Here is a 22317-nt window from a genome sequence, read left to right on the forward strand (position 1 = left end):
TACTTGTAGCCCTAATCCTAACCCTTTTTTTGAAGGTGAGTTAAATTGATAAGGTTAAAAAGGAAAATGTAAGTCATTACATAACCCCACACCTACTTTTTTGTGTGTTTCTGACTGGTTTAACAGTTGATCCAAGAGCCTTACATTTAAAAAAAAGTAGCTAAAAAGTTTGGGTTGACCACAGGGAATGGTGTGGGGGTGTGGCGGGGAGGAACATGCTGTGAGCTGTCAAAAGATTGTTGATTTTTTTCCTAGTATTGGAAGCTTGGAGGCAGCATAGCAATAACACAATGATGTTACTAAAAAGTATTTTCAGCACTTCTTCATTTGGATATGAATAATGTTTTTACAATTTAAAATAAGTGGGTGAGGCAATCATAGATAGAAAATGATCTATCCTTATTGGCTTTTTTCCACAAAAGTTTCGGAAGTAACCATGGGTACGCCCAAGTTGTCACAAAAAAAGAGATATAGAGACAAAAGCACCACTGTGTTATAAGTTATGTCCCTTTGATATTTGTATGTGATGTCTATGATGTGCATATAAAAAGGGGATGTTACTTTTGCTATTTACTGCTCTTCCCCACCGCCTTCTGTCTAAGTAGTGAATTCATTAAAATCAATATGACCCATAATGCACAAAGAATGGTGTTTTATGGTTAGAGACAGGTTTGCTTCAGTGAGTGCCAGAGCTTAGTTCTCCTTAATTTCTGGTTGAAATTGATTTTTCAGACACCTTATTAAATTAACCTGGCTAACAAAAACTAATAGAAAGTTCCACTGCTTAGGACTTTCTTTGGAAAGTCTTGTCCTTTAGGACTTGAAAATGCCAAGAAATAACAACATATCTGGGATACTGATTTTCACATGAGTTTAAGCCTACTATCCAATCCTACAGTATATGGATTCTTCTCAAATGGGTGTGTGCCATCATTTTATCTCTCTTCAATTCTAATTTTGAAAATTTGTGGGCTTTCACCTTGGCCAAGTTGGATGTACTAACCTCTACAGTTCTATGGGGGCAATATAAAAACATCTGTTTTCAGCGGTGTTACATAAATACAACACAAGATGGAGATGGTTCTATGGAATCTCTTTGTTGCTCTCTTGGGAAGGAAGGAAGACATCCCATTTTAAAGAACTTCCCTGGTAGAGAGCACAATGTCTATCTGTTGCTGCTTTTATCTGACCAGGATTCTGATGCATCTTTCCAGGTTGCCTGATTTTGTGCCATCACTCGTATCTGTCCTATCTACAATGGATGTTTAGTACAAATTTTGGTGATTGCCACTGTTATTTGTACTCCTATTATTACAACAACTTATTTCATGTAATTTTATTACATTTCAAAGTTTATTAATAATTACAGGACTGTGCATATTTCTTGTTGTGCTCTCTGGTCCAAAGGTCATAATAAAGGTTTGTTTTGGTTTGATTTGAATGTAACTTACAAGAGTAGCATGTTTTTATGGTTGTACCAAATCTGAACAGAGTCAGATTGCTTATGAGATGTTGTGCTTCCACAAATTCCAAAACATTTTTTCTAAAGCAGTTTCAAAGCATCAGCCCTACTACATGTGCTTTGTTTAAATCCAAACTGAAGATTGGATGAGAATTAAGTTCAATAACGACTAGAAAATAAATAAAATTTACTATTCCATTAGATATCAGCATGCCAGTTAAAAATCAATACAAAAATGGACACATGTTTCCTTACATTTCCTTATCCTGTTTAGTGATCATATGGATATTATCTGTTAGAAATTCTGTCAATAATACTTTTGGTTAATTGCCATGTCTGCTCGTTTTGATTTTCCTCTAGCAAACAGAGGTCACAGGAAGAAAGCAAGCATAGTGATACTCGATCAACACCATTTCTCAGAGGCAGGTTCCAGAGACCCAAACCTAACATAGGAGGAATAATTGGAAGGAAAGAAAAGAGATCCCTGGAAGGAAATGGATTAACAACCACTGGAAATCTGGAACTACAAAAATCTGAACCTACCAAAACTCCATCAACGGTATTAAGTCAAAGAAAATTTGGTTTGGATTGTTATTTTTATTTTACATAGAAATCTTGAATGTTTGGAATTCAATATAAATGGGCTTTCTGTGTTGCCACAATTATTCCTTGATATTCAGCATATCACTGCTGAAACTATTTCTCAGTTTAAAATTGAAACTTTTAACTTTCAGACTCAGATCAATGATAAAATTTTATCTGATGAAAATTTGGAGAGTAGACTACAAAACTCCGAGAAAGTAATTCAGAAAGACTCTCTAGTGCCTGGTACTTGTCAGAATAGCTCCGATCTACGTCTCAGGTATGTTCTCAAATGTGACTTTTGTTTTATGATCTATGCTAGTAAACCTAAATAAATAATTGAAATAATTAGATGTTGCTTTTATGAACTTACACTTTTTAAAAATATGTGTTTTCATGTGCAGATTTTTTTTCTTTCCTTTTCTGACCTTCATGAACAATTTACAGGAGCACTGATGTGGAATAGAAAGTGATAGAAACCCTTTAGCGATTAGAAACAAACTCTAATCAAACAATGGAGAAGGAAACAGAAAAAGGGGCATATTTTAGGAGATGCGGCTATGGAACTATACATATGAATCATATACCAGACCGATAAAGTTTTAGGATTTGTTAATTTCTTACATTCTTACACATATGCTAGTTGGAAATTTAAAATTTGCCTTTCAGTTTTGGAAGTTCGTTGGTTCAGCTATTTTCTTTCTCTTTGAGAAAGGCAAGCAGGGAGTAGTTGTATTTTATTTGGTGGACTACCTTATTTAATCTTCCCCAGGGTAATAGCTGAAGAGAAAATATATTTTATTATTTCAGAATAAAATACTGAAGGCAAGTGTTCATAATTAATTATTCCTCAACAATAAAAACTCACCTTGTTTTTAGCACCTAACGTGATCATATCCTGTATTCACATAGCATGCTGTAAAGTAATGATTTATTTATCAAACTACTATCCTGCTACAGTCATAGTATTCTTGGTAGCTCACACAATAAGAATATACAATAAAATATAACAAATACAGTGAATGGCATTGGGCCCCAAAGTCCCATGGAAAAGCAGAAATACAGTTTATCTTCAGTTATTTTGAAGGAAAGTTTCTAATTAACATTTGACAAGCAGGCAAGCAGAAGAAATAATTCTTAAGAATTAATTTCATATCAACATACAAATTCCTGTTTTAAATATCTGTTAACTCAATTTGGTACTTTCCATCTTTGGTTGATAGAGAGAAATCCAATTTCCAAGGAGATAAGTCATCTACAATCAAGCCTGCTCAGTTGGTAAGAGGGCGATTCCAGAGAGCCAAATTTAATGTTGGAAGGACCAATTGCAAAAAGGAAGTACCCGTGTCAGAAGATATTAGTGTTCCAATTGTGGAAGAAGTAAAAGAGATGGAGATTAGCAAGAAAGATGATCCATATCTAATTTCAGAGGTTAGCTATCTACTCAATTTATTTGAACTTTTTCAGCACTATTTAACAAATATTTATTTATATCATGTCCTATGCTTTCATTTGTCCATCTTACCTGATGATGGACAAATGAAAAGACAGCTGCTAGAGTTTTAATAGTGTGTGTAGTATGTATGTATGTATGTATGTATGTATGTATGTATGTATCTATATGTATATGTATATGTATATGTATATGTATATGTATATGTATATGTATATGTATATGTATATGTATATAAATAAAAACATGATATACTTCTTTTATCTTTAATCTTTATTAAATATTTTATATATTTAAGATATTTTTTATTTATTATTTATTATAAAATAAAATAAAATAAAATATAAAGCATGGATTAAAGTGGTACATTTGAAATTAACTATGGTAAAGATTTGAAAATCTTCCCTGGTTCAGCAAATAGTGCTAAATGTAGTTCATCAGAAGTTGAGATGAAAGCTTTCATGCTCCTTGTAGTTATGGGGTAGTGGAATTGTAAGCCTGTATGGAGGCCACAGTTACTTAAGTCTCACTAAACCATAAATTATTGTGATTCCCAGATGCAACCATACCTGTCCCACATCTCATAAAAAGAAATCATGCAGTTAATGTTTGAGTTTCAATTAAAATATTCTTACATTTTTAGTAACATAAAAATTAGATATCACTAAGTACATCACTGTTGTAACAATATCTTACCAATTTACATAGGATATGAACTGCAAATCTGGAGAAATCATGTCAACTATCAAAATAGGAAATGTCAATATTCTAAATTCTGAATTTTAATGTGAAAGTGTTTTAGCTGTACTCTGATAATAATTATCATGCACAAATTTTCTTCAACATCAAGGATGAAGTCATTGTCCAGGCATTCCCAGATAATCTAGATAGAAAAGAAGGATCAGAAGCTATTGAAAGCTCATCAAAAAAATGGATTGATCAGAAGAAACATCCTGAGAAATCACTGGAATGTGGTATTCTGAAAAACCAAGATGACGTTAAAAGAAAAAATTTGGATGCTCTTGGAAGGTAAAACAGTTTTCAATAAATAAATGAAAACTTTCCTGAGATCCTAATATTTATTTTCTATATAATATGGCATAATACTTTCATTAATTTTCAACTCCAAATTTTTCTTGCTTTTTCCACGTTTGTCTTTTTTGAATCAACCAAATGAACTTGACTGGTTTTTGGTTTTTGAAAAAAAAAGTATGATTTAGACAACGAATAGTTGCAAATATATTTTCAATTTCAAAACCTGTATGATCTCAATAGTTTTGGTTACTTTTGTTTTTAGTGATACTTGTGACCCTCAAGAAATAAATCATTCAGAAAACAAAAATACAGCCCTGCCTGTGATAGATCATCTGCAGAAGGTAAAGCCAAATGTGGCACAAGTTCCTAAAAACACAGAATCCTCTTTAGAAAGAGAACATAGCAAAGGAGATACGGGGAGAGATGGAGAATGTGATACCTCATATGGCAGCAAATTTGGAAAAACAACTCCGTTAATGGTAAGCATAGATTAATCATCCTCAATCATCACTTGATTAAAGTTTTCATGAGTACTGCATTTGTTAATACAAAATACTTGTTGGATCTTTTTTATTTCCATAGAAACTTAGAGCAGCTCATGAGCAGATTTCAAAAAAGAAATATTATAAAAATGTATTTAAATACCATACATTTGTATATGTGCATGGAGTATATTTAAGTAAAATACATATTGGATTATACTGATTTTCTGGTGTTAGTGGAAAGCACTTCTATTTTTCTGATTTCCTTTTACAAATAACTGTCCCTTGTATACAGATGCAGCCTTCCTTACCGCAATTGATTTTAAGGGCTGTAAAGTTGCAGAGGAAGGCAGCAGGAGGAAATACGCTGTGCAGTGCAGCCCACTGAAAGATTCCAGTGATGCTCCTTAAAAATATTTGGGAAAATAAATATATACAGATAGTCCTTGACTTACAACCATAATTGAACCCAAAACGTATGTTGCTGAGTGAGACATTTGCCCCATTTTACAACTTTTCTTGCCACAGTTGTTAAGTGAATCACTGCAGTTGTTAAGTTAATAACCCGGTTGTTAAGCGAATTTCGCTTCCTCATTGACTTTGCTTGTCAGAAGATCTCAAAAGGTGTTCACATGGTCACTGCAACTATCATAAATATGAACCAGTTGCCAAGCATCCAAATCTTGGTCACGTGACCATGAGGATGCTGCATAAGTGTGAAAAATGGTCATAAGTCACTTTTTCCAGTGCTGATGTAACTGAATAGTCACTAAATGAATTGTTGTGAGTCAAGGACTACCTGCATTGAATTTATAGGTGTCACAAGGTCAAATAATGATATACACATGAGGACATCCCACATGACTTATGTGCTTATCTCCAATCTTAGGATATCATGGCATGGTAATGTCTTTTCTTCAACGACATCATGACAAACATGTCACATTTTGACATCTTTATATAAGTGCCCCGATTAACATGGCATGTGTTTCTACTCTTTCCAGGGCAGCCCAGTACATTTGATGGAATCTGCATCAACTTCTGAATCAAGGAAAGAAAAAAAATATACAGAAAGCATCGAATTAGCTTCCTCAACAAGAAGTAGGCACTCTGGGAAACATGGTTCGTCAGACCAGCCTTCGGAGAATGAAACTCAAATTAAAAAAGAAATCCCTAAGCTGCTTTCTGTCCAAGAGAAAGAAGTAGAAAACTTAAAAGGGTAAAAGTACACCTTGAGTAGTGTTATGTCTTGTATGGGGATGAGAGGGCTCTAAAGCATTTAGGATCAGATTCTAAGGAAGGTGTCCTATAGTCAGAAAGACTGTAAGAACAACAATAGAAAATTCAAAACAAGCCCTATGAAATCTGAGAGAGAGCAAAAGTCAACCCAGGAAATATAGACACATACACATCAGAGAGATTTCACAGCCCAAAGACAAACAGCAGACATTGCTTTCAAGTGTCCGAGTCCTCTCAGAGTTTTATACTGGGGTTATAATTCATCTTCTCTTACACAGCTGATTCTTATCAAACCTGATCAAAGCAAGTCTATGTATAGTAAGGGCTTAATTCAGTTATTACTCATTGTGGTTATTCATCAAATGCTTGCAGACAAACACCTGAATACTGTATATCTCCACCTTAAGAACATAAGAATAGCTCTTCTGGATCAAAAGCCCATCTTAGTCCAGGACAAGTATCTGTATTTATTTTTACTTATGTATTCATTGAATTTGATTTTGATGTCTACTGACTTCAGAATGACCATGGATGCTTCCGTTCAGGATGACTGTGGATGCTTCTGTGGTACTTGCAAGCTGGAGATGGAGGCATACTCCTGCCATTATTTTTCTGCAACTGGTATATATAGGCATTTTGCCCTCAACCCAAACATTACATTGAAATTTCAAGACAAATAGTACTTGATACTCCTGACCTCCATAAATGTATCAAATATCTTTCAAAATCATCCAAATTAGTGGCCACCACCACGACCTGTCATAACAAATGTTACAGGTTAATTATGGTCAATTATGGGTTTAAAAAATAGCCTACTCTAAATACTCTCCTTATCCACTTCCTCTGTTCCAGATATTTTAATATGTTTTGATTATGTTCCGCAACCTTCTAGTCACCTTTCCTTTGAGCTAAGCATAAATTCCATATATTTTAGCTTTCCCCCCCCCCAGAAGGTTGGCACTTGAACCCCCCCCCCCCCATGTTTTGGTTGTTGTGTCCTGTACTTTTTTTCAGATCTATTGCATTGCTTTTCAAATGTGTCAGAGTTGCTACTCACTGAGAACATCTTGATCTAGCTTAACATAGGGACTGCTCTGTGTTTTCCACAGTTGGATTCAGAGAGCTACGAAGTTAGAAATTTTTGCTCCAGTGTGCCTCACTTACACCTTCAAATATTTAACCTGTGCCTGTGCCTGTTCATGTCAATTGGGGGATGCATTTGTCAGTCCCAGGCCAATGAATTCATAGGCCCTGTTTCAGATTTGATCAGTAAGGGCATAAGACTTGGTAGAATGGTTTGAGTGTATTTTTAGATGGGAACACGGCCTACAATATTTCTTTTAATTTGAAATACCAGAATATAAACTCATTTATACATAACAATTCTTAATCTATTTTAGTAACTCAGATGCCTAAAAGAAAATCAAGATATCTGTTATCTTGTATTTTTGATATTTTAAAAATTACTTTAGAACTATTTACTTTTGTTCCTTTTTTGTCAGTTCTATTAATTAAAGCATCTCTTTATGATCTAGAAAGCAACCAGGAAGAACATTAAAGCAGAGGAGCAAAAACTATGATTCAAAAACATCTTCCACTTCTGAATGTGAAAATGACCATGGTAGAAAAATGAAGCACCAACAAAAAGTTAAACAACATGTCATCAAAGGCAGAAATTTAAAACCAGCCCCTCGTAAAAAATCAAGAAATGGAAATTCTAAAGTTAATTTGGTAACCCTTAGAGCTTCTTCACAAGAGGAGGAGGATGATGATGAGGATGAACTTGAATCAGAATATGAAGTTGAATTTTTTTCACCAGAAGAAGTAAATAAAGCTCCTGTGTTTGTTCCTAAAGGGCTTCGATCTCCAAATCCTGTTCCTATGCACATTGAAGAAACAATGGAAGAGGTATATCAAAAATACCAACTAAAAAAATGTTCAATTAATGCATCTCATTAGTCTTTTTGTGCCATAGATTCCTTTTAGAGTCAAGTGAAACCTGATAAGACCTTTCTCAGCCAAATTTTAGTTAAAAGTTGGTGAAGAAAAGTTGAGTCCGCAATTTTGGTTGTAAGTCATTATGGTTGTTAAGAGAGACATCCACCCAACTGCCTCAGTCACCAACAACAATCTCAAGTCTGTCCATTGTGGTCATTAAGCAACCACAATGCAGGAATGCTTTGGGGGGAAGGTCTCCACTCAGCACCCACAGACACGCAGAAACTTGCTGTAGGTTGTAAGGCAGCATGTGGGCTTCCTCTATTCCCCTTCCCCACCCTCCCATCCATGCCCAGAAGACCCAGCAGTGTGCAGGGCTCTTCCCTCTCTTCCCACTTCCAAGAGGCCTAGCCTTCTTCCTGCCTTGCCAGACTTAGCTTTCCCTTTCCCTGCACCTGCTGACAGGCATGCCCAGCTAATCTTTCCTAAGGCCAGCCAGGAACTGCTGGCTGACTTCCTAGCAATGATCCCTTTAAAAACAAGATTATTAGAGCTACTTAAAGTACATAAAAGTTGTAAATCTGTCTGTAAGGACTAGTGGTTTAGTCATTACCACTAGAACATTAGTAACTGCTCTATGTACTTTTTCCCCCAGTTCATTATTTGTGTCATTATGAGGGGCATATAAGAATGTTAAAACTGCCTTTTAGATAGCGTGTTCACTTTTATATGCTCAGATAGAGACATGTGCTTTTTCAAAGTGAGTCCTAATAGAATAATATGTAGAGGTAAGGTAATTCCCCATATGATAATTTTGTGTATTCCAGTATAAGTAAATACAATAATGGGGACAAAAAAAGATCTTAGAAACATCTTTGTATGAACTTTCCACATGCATAGTTTAATTAATTTATTTTTATTTACCAAATTTATTTGCTACCCATCTCATGGTTCAAGGCAATTTTATTTTGCCTTTAGAATGAGTGAACAAGTCATATACAGAATGGAGGAGAGTTAATGAATAGAACTGAGTTTTTCCCTAAGAAAAGGGTGTGATGCATGAAGGAACATCACACTTTTGAAGAATTGCCTTTCTCTCCCAGACTATTGCTTAAACAAATTATATCTTTTAAGAACATAGGTGAACAAAAGGAAAATAAAACTTGTGCAAATGATTAAAGGATAATTGTTGCCCTGTAAAATAATTATAATTGCCAATGCATTTTAATGTGGAAGCAGTCTTAACATGAGTAATTAACCTGGGAAATGTAATTGTCAGTGTAAGTGTATTTTGAGTAAACTTGGATTTTATATTTTATAGTTTGCACTTTTATTTCAAAGTATAACATTATAGCATATAAAAAGAGAATCAACTAGATTATTTTGACAATTAAAATAATTGTTGTTTTTCTCCATGACAGTTGGAGATATATGAGAATGTTGCAGATGAGCCATGTATCTCTCATGATCTAAATCTGTCTGTTCAGCCTGTGGTGCAAGATGATAGCAAATTGTACATCCCAGCAGTTGTAAGTATGCGAATTTTTCTTTTATGATGAAACATAAATATGTGTAAGGCAGAATGAGCATTACTGTTGTCCTACTGTTGTCATTACAGCAACTGTTAGAAGCTGCAGTGGAATGAGTAGTCCTCAAAGTTCTGGACATCACAATGCCCTCATGATCATGTGATTGTGATTTTGGCAGTTGGTTGCACAACACTTATGATTATTGCAATTTTCCTCAGTCACATGATTGTCATTTGCAACCTTCCCTGCTGGCTTCCCACAAGCAAAGTCAGTGGGAAAACCGACAGGGAAGATTGCAAGTCACTCTGATAAATTCCCCTGGCCTTCCTGTACTCACACCACAGGACCCACTCCCCCAACTTCACATAGACCAGGGGTCCCTGACCTTTCCAGCTTTGTCAACTGATGGGGTGGGAAAGGGGATGCATGCACAGCTCCATTTACAGAAGCGGCAAGTGTGCGCGCCTATCATTCATGCAAATGGAGCTGTGTGTACTTGCACACTTGCTTGCCACTTGTGTGGCCCTGTTCCGAACAGGCTGTGGCTTGGTACCAGGCCGCAGTCTGGGGATTGGAGACCTCTGACATAGACAGTGTTTGTACTCCCAAGGTCTCCCCCAGCCTCCCCATCCCCCTTAGGCACTTCCCTACTCCCCTGTGGCACCCTCGAGTTCTTTACCTGAGGCTTCTGACACTTTCCACTTAACAGCCTGCACATCTTTGGGTTATAATTGCAACCAATCCCAATTGCCATTGTAAACAGAGGACCACTCACAAAAGAGTTGATCCACCAAGATCTTTGTAACAATTTTTTATTGTAAGCAAATTATCTACTTTCCTGTTTAACTTCTCATCTTGCAATTGCTGCTGGCATTTACTTGCTGTTGATTGATTGATAGACTGATTGATGGATCGATTGAACAAGGTTCAATTACACAGAAAGCAGAACTTTCATTCACTTTCCTAACATTAGTTATAATGTACTTAAAAGAAAACAGGGAATTGTGGTCCGCTACTACTATTATTAAAAAAGTGCTAGGATTGTATTGGATTCATTCAAAGTCTCCCATTCTAGGTAAACCTTGGTTTGATTATAGCATTATTCTTTGTAATAAAACTATTGATGGAAAAATAAAGAGATTTCATTAGCTTTACTTCTTATCAGTGTATTATCATAGTTTGCTATTGACCCCCAACATGTATCTCTGATTAATCCAATAATTAATACCTGGATATTAGGCAAAGTGGTATAAAATTTACAAAATAGTGTGCTTTAATTATAAAATTGTTTAATTGTTTAATATAATTCTCTGGATAAGGATATCCAGAGTTAAAATTAAAACTTCTTTCTTGTCAACTATAACTGATTTTTTAAATATGTGAGATAGTAAGAGTTTTGTTGGTGATGGAACTGATTGCTTATCAAGATTGTTGTTGAGTATTCTTCAGTAAATAGTCTTGAACACAGTGTGGTTAGAAATACTGGGAAGGATGTAATTGAATTTATGGTATACTGAGTCCATTGTCACTATTATATTATTTGATAGTAATACCACAAAATAAATCTATTGGCAACTGTTTTTAGCATAAAGATTTAGAATTATATCCATTCATGGAAGTGAAGAATCAAAGTTGGTTCATTTAATTTATTTTAAAATGTAGTCCAGAAACATAGTAGTTGATTTCTTTTTTCTCTCTCTTTCAAAAGGATATTACACAAGAAGAACAAACAAAAGAAACAGGTACATTGTCCAAAATATTCATGAACAAGTTAATGGAGATTTGTTTAATTAAAAGTATAGCTTTTAGTTTACATGGTGTGTGGCTGTGGCTGTGGCTGTGGCTGTGGGTGTAGAGAGGAGGTTCCTAAATCCTTCTTTGAATGAATCAAGCATTAATCACTAAGGTTGTATTTCTATATCTACTTATCTGAGAATAAATTCCATTGAAAATATAATGATATTTTCAATAATATAATATAAAGAAATGTGATATGTTTGTTGATTTGTAAGCCTATATATTTGGAAACTTTTTTAGGAATTAATGATGGAAGTACTGAAGCAGCCATGACTTTACTTGCTATGAGAGATCCAGTGTTTCAGTTACGTACTGATATCCAAGGTATGGTCAATATTATCACGTACAATGAGAGTGGATAGCCTATAGTAGCAATAGCACTTAGACTTATATACCACTTCATAGAGCTTTTACAGCCCTCTCTAATCAGTTTACAGAGTCAGCATATTGCCCCCAACAACCTGAGTCCTCATTTTACCAACCTCTGAAGGATGGAAGGCTTTTTAAAGTCTCCATAGCCCAGTCCGGTCTCATTGAATCACAGCAAAGTTTCTTGCTATTTTGACACTGGAGACAAAATAATTATGCAAAGCCTAAAATATTATTAGCATCTTTCAAAACCTGAAAAAAAGTTATGCTTTTGTCTTCTGTGTCTCTCATTTTTTCCTGCTGCTGTGCAAGTGCAACTATGTTTTGAATAGTCAAGGAACAGTTTATTGATTTCATTTGATTTGCTTTAAATGCAGGAATGTCTCAATAAGGATAAACTGAATCTACCTGTTATCTTTTTATATTCAGGAAATGAAGTACAAATAGCAGTCCCTTCAGCAAATGAACCTATTCATTCAAATAATACAAATAATACAGAAGGTAACGGCAGTAAACCATTATATTCTGAAGAATGCTTGGAAGAAAAGACAGTTGTGTTACTTCCAGACTCTTCAAAAACTGCACTGGTTTCACCACATGAGACAAATAAAACTACTACCACAGATTTGGAAAAATCTTCACAGGAAACTAGAGTCTGCAGGTTTGTTCTCCTATATTACCCCAAACATTTTTTAAAATTAGGAATCCTATCCATTTTTAAATTCGTAAGTATTATTTTGATAACATGCTTAATTGTATAAAACAAATTTCCCCATTTCAAATTAATCTTTTAAAGTTATTGTCTAACTTTTGGTGCACGTGCAATGAAAATGCAGAAATCTGCATTATGAATATTTTTATTTTAAAGATTTTTATAAGTTGCTCATCTATTAAAATGTGACTGTATGGCATTATGGGAATTTAATCCAAAGAATCAGCATAGTGAACTACCAACAAACTAGGATTGCTACACAAAATGTCTGGAGGACAGTAATTTGCCTTAATTATTAATATTATTAGGATAATTAAATTCTAATGTTAATTTTCATGTGTTATATTCAGAGTGATAAACAGCTAAGAATTCAACTTTTGTCCAGTTCATATTTGAAGCTATCGTATAATATGCTTACGTTATAAGCATATTATACATTGATGTGGAGTGTGAAAACAGTTCCTTAGCGTCTTTCCTAAATTCCTCCTTTAGTGATAAATCCAGATTACATCTAGATGGCAATGAAGGGATATATTATATATATTTACTCTGGGATTCCGTAGCACAGATTTAGTAGTCCTAAAGTTGTTTGCTAATTTTTCTATCTAATAATATATTAAGAGCTGAGAAAATGAGTGATCCATTTAATGACATTTTACTTTTGTCTGCAGTACTGTATCTTTATGTAAAAGAAATAAAATACCCAGGCCAGCAAGATACAGACTCCCAAAGCCTAAACCAAATCTTAACAGTGGCTTGGTATCTACCAGGAATGTTTCTCAAAAACCTCTGAATCTAGGTTCAAATATGGAAGAATGTAAAGAAATCCAAAATGGTAGGTTTTTGAAGTTTATACCATAGAAAATTTTGAAATAAAATCTTATTGATATTTATAGCTATCAGCACAATTGAGAGAGGGTGTTATTTTTTTAAATCTATGGGCTACGCCTAATTCATTAATTTTTGTAGAAATATTTGGACATTTGTTTCTTGATAGCTAGTAGATTAATGACGAAGTCTAAGTGGCTTATAAAATTCTAGATCAGTCTATACTTTAGGTAACAACTAAGTCATCTCACAACTAAGCGAAATGTATTTTTGTCCACCTCATCTAAATAGTAATAGCTTATAAACTTTTCCTGTGTATTCTAATATCTAAAGTAACAGATGACAAATTGTCAGAAAAACCTAGAGAAGAGCAGAAAGTTGAAATGAATTTCCAAATGGATGAGCAGCTTGCCAAAATCAGCATTATTGGACAGTGTGATGTACATTCTGTAAGTGCTGGCCCCGTCATGCAGGAAAATAATATGAAAAGGTATACATCCCATTAAAGTTGTATTTTTATTATTTCTCAAGTGTTTGGGGTGATGTTTCATAATATGTAGTAAATTGTTTTGTAAAACATAGATGTCTGCATGGTGAAGTTCTCAGAAATTACTGGGAATATAGTTATAAATGATGTTTTACATTTTTTTTTCAAATAAGTTTAGATGCATGAGAGCAATGAAGTATCTTCTTAAGAGAATTGGAATTCATTTCTCTTTATAAAGCACCATGTTCCTTACTATCTACATTTCTTAAATTGTGTGGTGCAGTGGTGGGTTCTAACCGGCTTTATTACCGGTTCTCTTTGTGAACGTGCTTCGCTCGCGATCGCCTCTTCGTGCATGCGCTCTGCATAAGCGCGTTAGGAATCTGCCCAGATGAGGTGCAGCAATCCACTCTGCCGCACCGATCAGCTGGGCTAAAAAAGAAGAAATAAAAGTTAAGAATAATGCGGGGGCGGGTGGGAGAGCCCAGCTCTTGAACAAAGAGAACCGCTTCGGTGACGTCATATCGTCACCGCTATAGGCTCAGCCGAACCGGGCCAAACTGGGAGGAACCCACCACTGGTGTGGTGCCATTGTTTATACATAATGATTGTAAACCGCATGCCATTAATTTTAAATTGGCATGGTATAAAGATGTTCTGGAACAATTCATTGATAAACAGCATCTAGATTAAAACTATTTTCATTTTTTTGCAAAAGTGGAAACCCGATACAAGATATTTGTGAAATTTCATCTGAGTTGACATCTCCAAAATGTTCTCAAGAAGCAGCAACTTGTTTATCTGAACCACCAGATAATCTCAACATACAGAGTAATATCCACACTTTTGGGTCTGCTGAACACCAGTTTTCTACAGCTGAAGTTGCACAAGTAAGAAGTGTTAATTAACCGAAATAGCTACATTTTGGAATGTAGCATAAAAGGAAAAATGTTGCTAAATAATATAAGTGTACAACATTCATCATATTTTGGTTAACCATATTTTAGTTAAATTCATCATAGTATATTCTGATTAATCCTGTTGAGAGTTATATGTGTGTTTGTATAAATTGGATAGGTTGCTAATATTAAACTCTGAATTATACACTTTAACTGCTTTTTCTTTTCATGCTTCCTTTCCAGTAAGCTATGCCTTTTTAGTAAGCATTACTTTAGCACTGATTTAAAATTGTAGTTATATTTGTTTTGAAAAGGCTTGTCACTGTTCTTTCAAAAAGTGTTTGACTTTCCATTAATGAACAAAGTATTAGTGGAAAAAGGACATTTGGGTTTAGATGAAGCTACTGTAATTACAACTATTGAAGGAATATTGTTTTTAAATTATTGCATATTATTTTTCTGAAAAACTGCTGGGCTATAGTTGTTTCTAAATACTGTAAATGAAAGGCAAATATGCTGTATTCCATTCTTGATTAATAATATTGTATGTATTTTCATTTACAAATGATTTATGTTGTGTTCTGACACTTGCTATTTTTCTAGTTTGTTCATAGTTTTATTTATTAGGGGCTTTAGTCTGCTTTCCAGTTTCTTTCCTTTGAATTCCTGGGACAAAAAGAGCTTTATGTGATTTCTGACAGCATGCCTAAACACATGCAATTATTTTAGAGTTATATATATTGGACACTAGAATTATTTGACATGCTGGATATATTCATTGTGATATTTTTATTCTTAGACTGAAGGAAACAAGAATGCCATCATTTCAGCAATGACAGAGATGAGTGCAGGTATGATCTAATATTTAATTTTTTTATCTGAACACAACCTTTATTTATAATTTAATTTTTCTTAGAGGACATTTTTGGGATTTAAAATAAAGTATTCTTGCATTTATCCTATTTGCATATTTCCTTAATGCTACCATTATCTGATAGAAGGGGAAAAGAATAATTATTGAGAGGAAGGAGTAAAGTGAGACTTAAGGACAAGAAATAGAGTAATGAGAATGATCAGGGGACTTGAATGGCAAGAGAGAAAAAAGAGCAGAAAGACACAGCACATTTTAAGCAGGTTAATATCTACAGGAGTGGTAAGCATATTTGCTTACCAGAATAACTTGGGTTATTTGGTTAAGCAGGCCTACTTTTCCTTACAGGATCTGCATTGTTCAGAAATGCAAACACATGGTGATTTAGAAGTAAATAAGTATATAAGAAAAATTGAATGCTTATGTTCTCAAGGGTTTACTTTTTCTGCTGTTTTTATTGATACTCTTGATAGTAAGAGATGACATTACAGATTTCGTAGATGCAGAGGAAGAGCCAGAGTTCATTCTAACACTGGTGGAAATCTCGCCTGATTCTGTGGAATGTAATAGTGTCCCTGCTGTGCTTTCACATGGTTCTGGGGAATTGCTTCCTCCACCGATACTTTTCACCTCAGATAATATGGACTCATTGGAACTGAGAAGAGATGAAAGGTAAATATTAAATATGAATGTAATCTTTAGCATTCAGGTGCTAACTTCTAGAACTTCTTAAAACTAGAGACTGGATTTTGAGGCTGAGATTTCTCTTGATATTGCCTCCCTGGCCTAAAATTCTACTTATTTCATGGAGATTAACAATCCTTGGTTTTCTTGTCCTGTCAAATGACTTTTGATACTATTAATCATGGTATTCTTCTCAGGGAGTGGGCAGCACTGTGTTATGCTGGTTTCCCTTTTCTCAGAGGCTGGTTGCAGTCGATGTTTCTACCTGTCCAATCTGGCCCAGGAGGATAAGCATGCTTTGGGTTCTGTTAGCTAACGAATGCTAATTGTCAGAGCATATAAGACATGCTTTTTTGCTCCAAACACCTATACTATGAAATATTCTCCCTCCAGTGATTTAGGATGACCCTGACTCTGCTGACCTTTCACAAGATACTAAAGACTTGGTTCTGTGCCCTGGCCTGGGGCCCTGAGGGTGGAAGGGTCCCATCTCCTGATTGTGTTAACAGCCTTTAACAGTGATATAGCTGCTGTATATTTTATTTTTTTTATGTCTGAAGAGAATTTGTTTTTAATTTATTTTAAGATTGGTTGCCAACCAGTGTCACTTGTGGAAATGGGCAGCCATGTAAATGGAATAAATAAATAAATAAATAAAGTCCATATTTCAAGGTCAACTCAATAAAGAGTTCTTTGTTTGCATATGAGAGTCTCTTAACCTTGGGAAGCAAACATGAAACATTTTTTAGTTCAACATGTTGCCAAGGCCTTGATTAAATTGTACCTACTAAGATTAAATCCAATTTAATCCTTGGTAAGTACTTTTCTGGGGACAAACTAAAAATAGAGAGGGGACTTTGCCTTTAAGCCATAGGCACGTGTTAAATTTAATATTCTTTCTCTTGAAAAGAGATGTAACAATGTACAGGTAGTCCCTGACTTACAACCACAATTGAGCCCAACATTTTCATTGCTAAGCAAGATAGTTGTTAAATGAATCACTTCAGTTGTCAAGTTAGTAACATGGTTGTTAAATGAATCTGGCTTCCCCATTAACTTTGCTTGTCAGAAGGTCCCAAAATGTGATTTATTTATTTTATTTTTATTTTATTTCCAATTTATATACCGCCCTTCTCCCTGAGGACTCAGGGCGGTGTACAGCCAGAATTAAGAATATAAAATACAAATATTAAAAAACAGCTAAAATATATATAAATTTGGCCCAAAAATTAAAAATCACAAACCAATTAAAACATTTAAAAATTTCTTCTTAAGCCAGCCCGGCTTGCTGGAAAAAGTGAGTTTTAAGGGCACAGTGGAAGGCACGTGATCACATGACCCCGAGATACTGTAGCCATCATAAATACATACTAATTGCCAAGCGTCCTAATTTTCATCACATGACCACAGGGATGCTGCAAAGGTTGTATGGAAAATGACCATAAGCTTCTTTTTTTCAGCACTGTTGTAACTTCAAACAGTCACTAAATGTAGTCGAGAACTACCTGTATTCCAGTATATTCTGAATCAGTGTTTTTCAAACTTGATAACTTTTAAGATATCTGAACTTCAACTCCCAGAATTCTCCAGGCAATGTGCTAACTGGAAAATTCTGGGAATTAAAAGTCCACACATCCTAAAAGTTGCCAAATTTGAAAAACACCGTTCAGAATAAATGAGTATGTACATGTTTAAAAGTGACATTTTGGGAAAGAGCTAACTTGTGTGACTTTTGAAAATATTGGGGGGTATTCTTTGTAGAAATGAATGCAGAATTACCTACTTTTATTTGTGGCCATGCAAACTTGAGGCAGGCAAGTAAGCAAAGTACATTAGAACTATCAATTATTAATGAGAAAAAAAGTGTGTGTTTGGAAAGTTTATATGGCTGCCTATTCTCTCACAGCCGTGGTGAAATCCGATTTTTTTTACGACCAGTTCTGTGGGCATGGCTTGGTGGGCATGGTGTGGCTTGGTGGGCATGGCTGGGGAAGAATACTACAAAATCTCCATTCCCACACAACTCCAGGGGAAGGATACTGCAAAATTCCCATTCCCTCCCCACTCCTGGGGGAAGGATATTGCAAAATCTCCATTCCCATCCCACTTTGGGGCCAGCCAGAGGTGGTATTTGCCAGTTCTCCAAACTACTCAAAATTTCTACTACCGGTTCTCCAGAATCTGTCAGAACCTGCTGGATTTCACCCCTGGCTCACAGCAACTCTAGCGACTTACAAACAGTAAAAACACAGTATAGAAAATAAAAAAATAAAAACAACCCCTTATAAACATGTTATAAGATTTACTGCAAAAAGGGTCAAAATAACTTTCTGCACCTGGGGAAAGCAGTTCCCACCATCACAATGTGCTTGTGGTTACTTCTCATGATCCCTGCCTAGTTTCCTTTCTTTAAGAGGTTTTATTTTTTTTAGGTTCTTTTCTTGCAATCAATAGTAACCTGCAGTGCTGAAAAAATGCCAGTATTTACAGTCTTTATTTCTAAGAATTCTAAGAATGCATTACTGTGCATCTGGTATGCACAGATATTCTTGGAAAATGGATATCTGCAGTTTCATGCTTTGTTTCAGAGAGGCCCTATTAGCCTACTGTATAAAATGAAAAAGATATTGTAGAGGCCATTCTGCGAGTGTAAGAGTGTAGCAGGAAGCAGCCTTGCCAGGTTAGTTCTGCATAACTAAATGGGCATAGTAGCTATTTTGTGAAAGCATCCGCAAGACGGTAACAACATTCGGTATATGCCTGTGGTCTCCAAAGATTGTTTATTGCTGTAATCTTATAACAAAGAAAGCCAATTAAACAAAGCCATAACTGACAATAAAATTTCATTGGTATCAGTGAAATTACTTCTGAGGTTAATATTTTATTATTAATAAGGCTTTGAATGTAAAGTAAGCTTTAAATCTCAGTAATATCTGAGATTCACACACACACACATATCTCTATACAGTGTTGGATCAATCCAAGCTGCAGTTGAAGAAAGTGCTGCTTCTGTCACGGACCCCACAGAGAGACAATTGCATCCATCTTCATCAGAACAATTAGTAGATTTGGGTTTGAACTCTTGGAAGAATTGGAAAAAGTCTTCAATATCTATAGAAGAAAGTAGTGTTTCTGAGAAGATAAGACATACTGTTCCTATAGAAGAACACCTGGAAAGCTCTGATAAGGTTAGATTCAAGGATTCACAAAATATTTATTTCAGAATCCGTTATCTATTAGTTACCACTGGATCCAGAAAATTTTGGATATCACATGAGAAAAATGTGGCAAGAGTCTGTCCTAGTCTTGCATTCTATTGATAATTACAGATACAAAGTGTCTATGGAAATTCTCAGTCATCCAGGTCATTGCTGTCCCAAAGGTGCTTTTTCAAGAGACAACTGGATTTTCTTTGTTTTTCCTTGAAGACTTTTCGCTTCTCATCCAAGAAGCTTCTTGGATGAGAAGTGAAATGTTTTCAAGGGAAAACAAAGTCCAGTTGCCTCTTTAAAAAGCACCTTTGGTCCAGATACAAAGGTTCATTTCTAAATAATGTGTCCTGCAGTGAACTCACAGAGGCCTACATGAATAGTTTGCATGCTTGATTTTCTGGGAAGTTGATAGACAGTTAATTTAAGCCATGCAAATAATAAGCCATGTTACTTCCTTTTTCTAAAATAATAAATTATTTTAAAAGTATTCTCCAACCTGTTGTGGCCCATCGGCGGCCTGTGCAACTAGTAGCTGATTCCGACAGCGAGGAGGCTGGTGTGGTGCTGCGCCAGCAGCCTGTGCAGCTGGCACTCAAGTCAGACAATGAGGATGCTGAAGAAGATGTGCCAGAGGCGGGGATTCAGCCAGGGCCTTCAGAACCTCCAAAAGCTCCCTTAAGTGAAGAGGATGAAGAGGAGGAGCCTCTTCTTGATGCATGGTCGCGCAGAGCTGCCAAAAGGCAGGAGTGGTTCCTTAGGAGGAGGTCTTCTCGAGAGTAAGGCTTGGGGCTAATTGACCACTCCTTTAGCCTATTTAAGGAGGAACGCCGACTGAAGCAATTTGCAGGGAACAACTTCGTTCACATACCTTCGTGTCTTGTCTTGCTTATCTTATCAGCTTCCTGCAAATTGCTTCTGGGCATTCTGCCAACCACAGTAAGCTTTCAGTTATTATTCTTCGAATTCTTGGCGGCTGTTAATGCAGTTAATTAACAGCCGTTGTTGTAAAAGACTGGTTTATTTAGTAAACTAAGGTTTGAATGGACTTTGTGTGTGCTGTGTTCTTTGGGGTCCATAGCTGGGGAAGAACACAACCCCACCCCCAACTGCAGCTATGTGGGCATATATTTCTTGATTATAATGTTGTATGCTGTTTTTTATGTTGTACGCTGCCAGAATTATTATGGAACCGGGGGCGGGGGGGGGTGGCTATACATCTGAAAAGCAAATAAACCAGGTTGGCTGTTCTGTACTGAATCCCCTCAGCCAACTTAGTTAGTGGAGAGAACTTACTATGCAGTAGATGTGGTCCTTGCTCCTTTTTTGTTCCACTGATTTTAAGTTCTTTTAAGTTCTACATGCTGGTGCTCATCCTGGAAACTGAATCTGTTTATGGTTGAATCATGTGTTAGAAACTGGTGGATTCTGCTGAAGGGATGGCCAGCTCTTGTCCCCACTTCAGTTTTGATTTCATTAGGCAGCTTAAACTCCAAACCATCATTTCACGAACTCAAGCATGTTAAAATATCTTACTGTATTGAGCTTTTTAGTTATGCGACTAAAAGAAATTATTTACCAATATTCATATTTTTTTTTAATGCAGGGGACCTCTCTTACATTACAGTATATATCAAGAAAAGATGCTGGTAGGTAAAGTTCCTTTTGTTTTCACATGCAGAATCATGACACATATACATGTTTATTTCTCTTTAGCCAGGTTCTTCCTATGTAAACCAAGATTTTTATGCAGCTCTAGTTCGTGAAATCACAATCCACTAGTTTCTAGGCTTTTTTCTGGCAGCCAGCAAACACTCTGCTGCCCATTGGGAGACTAAGACATAAAAATCTTGGTTTACGTAGGAAGAATCTGGCTAAAGAGAAATACACATAAAGCCTATGAAAAGGAAAGAAAACAAATACTGTACCTTTACAGGGAGGATACATGGGATGAGGGTGTGGCTAACTGATGAGGATTTATAAATCCGAAATAGATCTATCTTAGTCTCCTTAGTCTCCCAATTACTTTAATGTAATTTTTCAATAATGTCACTTACAGAGCTACAAGTGGAGGAAAAAGAGCAGCCTCAGTCTTCTCTGAATGTAGGGACTGCATTCCTTGGTGAAACAGATAGTGAGGTTGAACTCATGTCAAGAATGCCTGGTGCAGGAAAAACAGAAACAAACAAAGAACAAAGACGCTGTGTAGCTTACAGTTCTGAACAATCAGACCAAGTTAGAAATACAGAAGCCCTTTCAAAAACATCATTACCCAGGTATGATTCAAGCATCATTTTTACATTGTTATATCATTTTCTGATCCTATAATCTTTTATTTAATATTTGTAATGAAGGGAGAAATCTAGAACCATTAAATTATAATTGCTCTCCTAAATTAACCACTGTTAATTGATACAAGATTGTTCCTTTAAATAGAACAATTAACCACTGTTCTATTTAAAGGAACAATCTTGTATCAATTATAAAATGCCCTATTTTGCCAACAAATTTGTTAATTAAAAAATTCACTAAGATGTTTGCTTTCTTACTGTTGCTCCATCAAAGCCATAATACTATATACATTCATTTACTTATACATGATGTCTATTTATGTTCTAAAAAATCTCTAAATTTGCAATATCCCTACTAATAAGCATAAATAACATAATACTTCTGGACCTGTGGAAAATGAATTTATTAATTAAATAATCTATTTCAGGGAATTTCAAATCAATCAAATT

At 35.4% G+C, this 22317-nt stretch overlaps 1 protein-coding gene across 1 annotated transcript in view; it reads left to right on the top strand.

Annotated features, from left to right (window-relative positions):
* The window catches only part of BDP1 (BDP1 general transcription factor IIIB subunit), a 48630-nt gene that overhangs the window by 23774 nt on the left and 2539 nt on the right, over positions 1-22317 (top strand). Inside the window, exons 21-39 of the mRNA XM_070938804.1 lie at positions 1823-2021; positions 2197-2324; positions 3268-3475; positions 4348-4526; positions 4795-5011; positions 6019-6233; positions 7789-8161; positions 9613-9720; positions 11429-11462; positions 11758-11841; positions 12316-12547; positions 13270-13433; positions 13760-13916; positions 14632-14803; positions 15612-15663; positions 16157-16355; positions 19336-19555; positions 21183-21225; positions 21636-21852. Coding sequence (XP_070794905.1) covers positions 1823-2021; positions 2197-2324; positions 3268-3475; positions 4348-4526; positions 4795-5011; positions 6019-6233; positions 7789-8161; positions 9613-9720; positions 11429-11462; positions 11758-11841; positions 12316-12547; positions 13270-13433; positions 13760-13916; positions 14632-14803; positions 15612-15663; positions 16157-16355; positions 19336-19555; positions 21183-21225; positions 21636-21852 — 3201 coding nt within the window. The remainder of the gene's footprint in view (positions 1-1822; positions 2022-2196; positions 2325-3267; positions 3476-4347; positions 4527-4794; positions 5012-6018; positions 6234-7788; positions 8162-9612; positions 9721-11428; positions 11463-11757; positions 11842-12315; positions 12548-13269; positions 13434-13759; positions 13917-14631; positions 14804-15611; positions 15664-16156; positions 16356-19335; positions 19556-21182; positions 21226-21635; positions 21853-22317) is intronic.

The sequence above is a fragment of the Pituophis catenifer genome, unplaced genomic scaffold (assembly GCF_029215685.1).
Source record: "Pituophis catenifer annectens isolate HBS135680 unplaced genomic scaffold, rPitCat1.0.hap2 SCAF_2, whole genome shotgun sequence".
Classification (NCBI taxonomy): Eukaryota; Metazoa; Chordata; class Lepidosauria; order Squamata; family Colubridae; genus Pituophis; species Pituophis catenifer.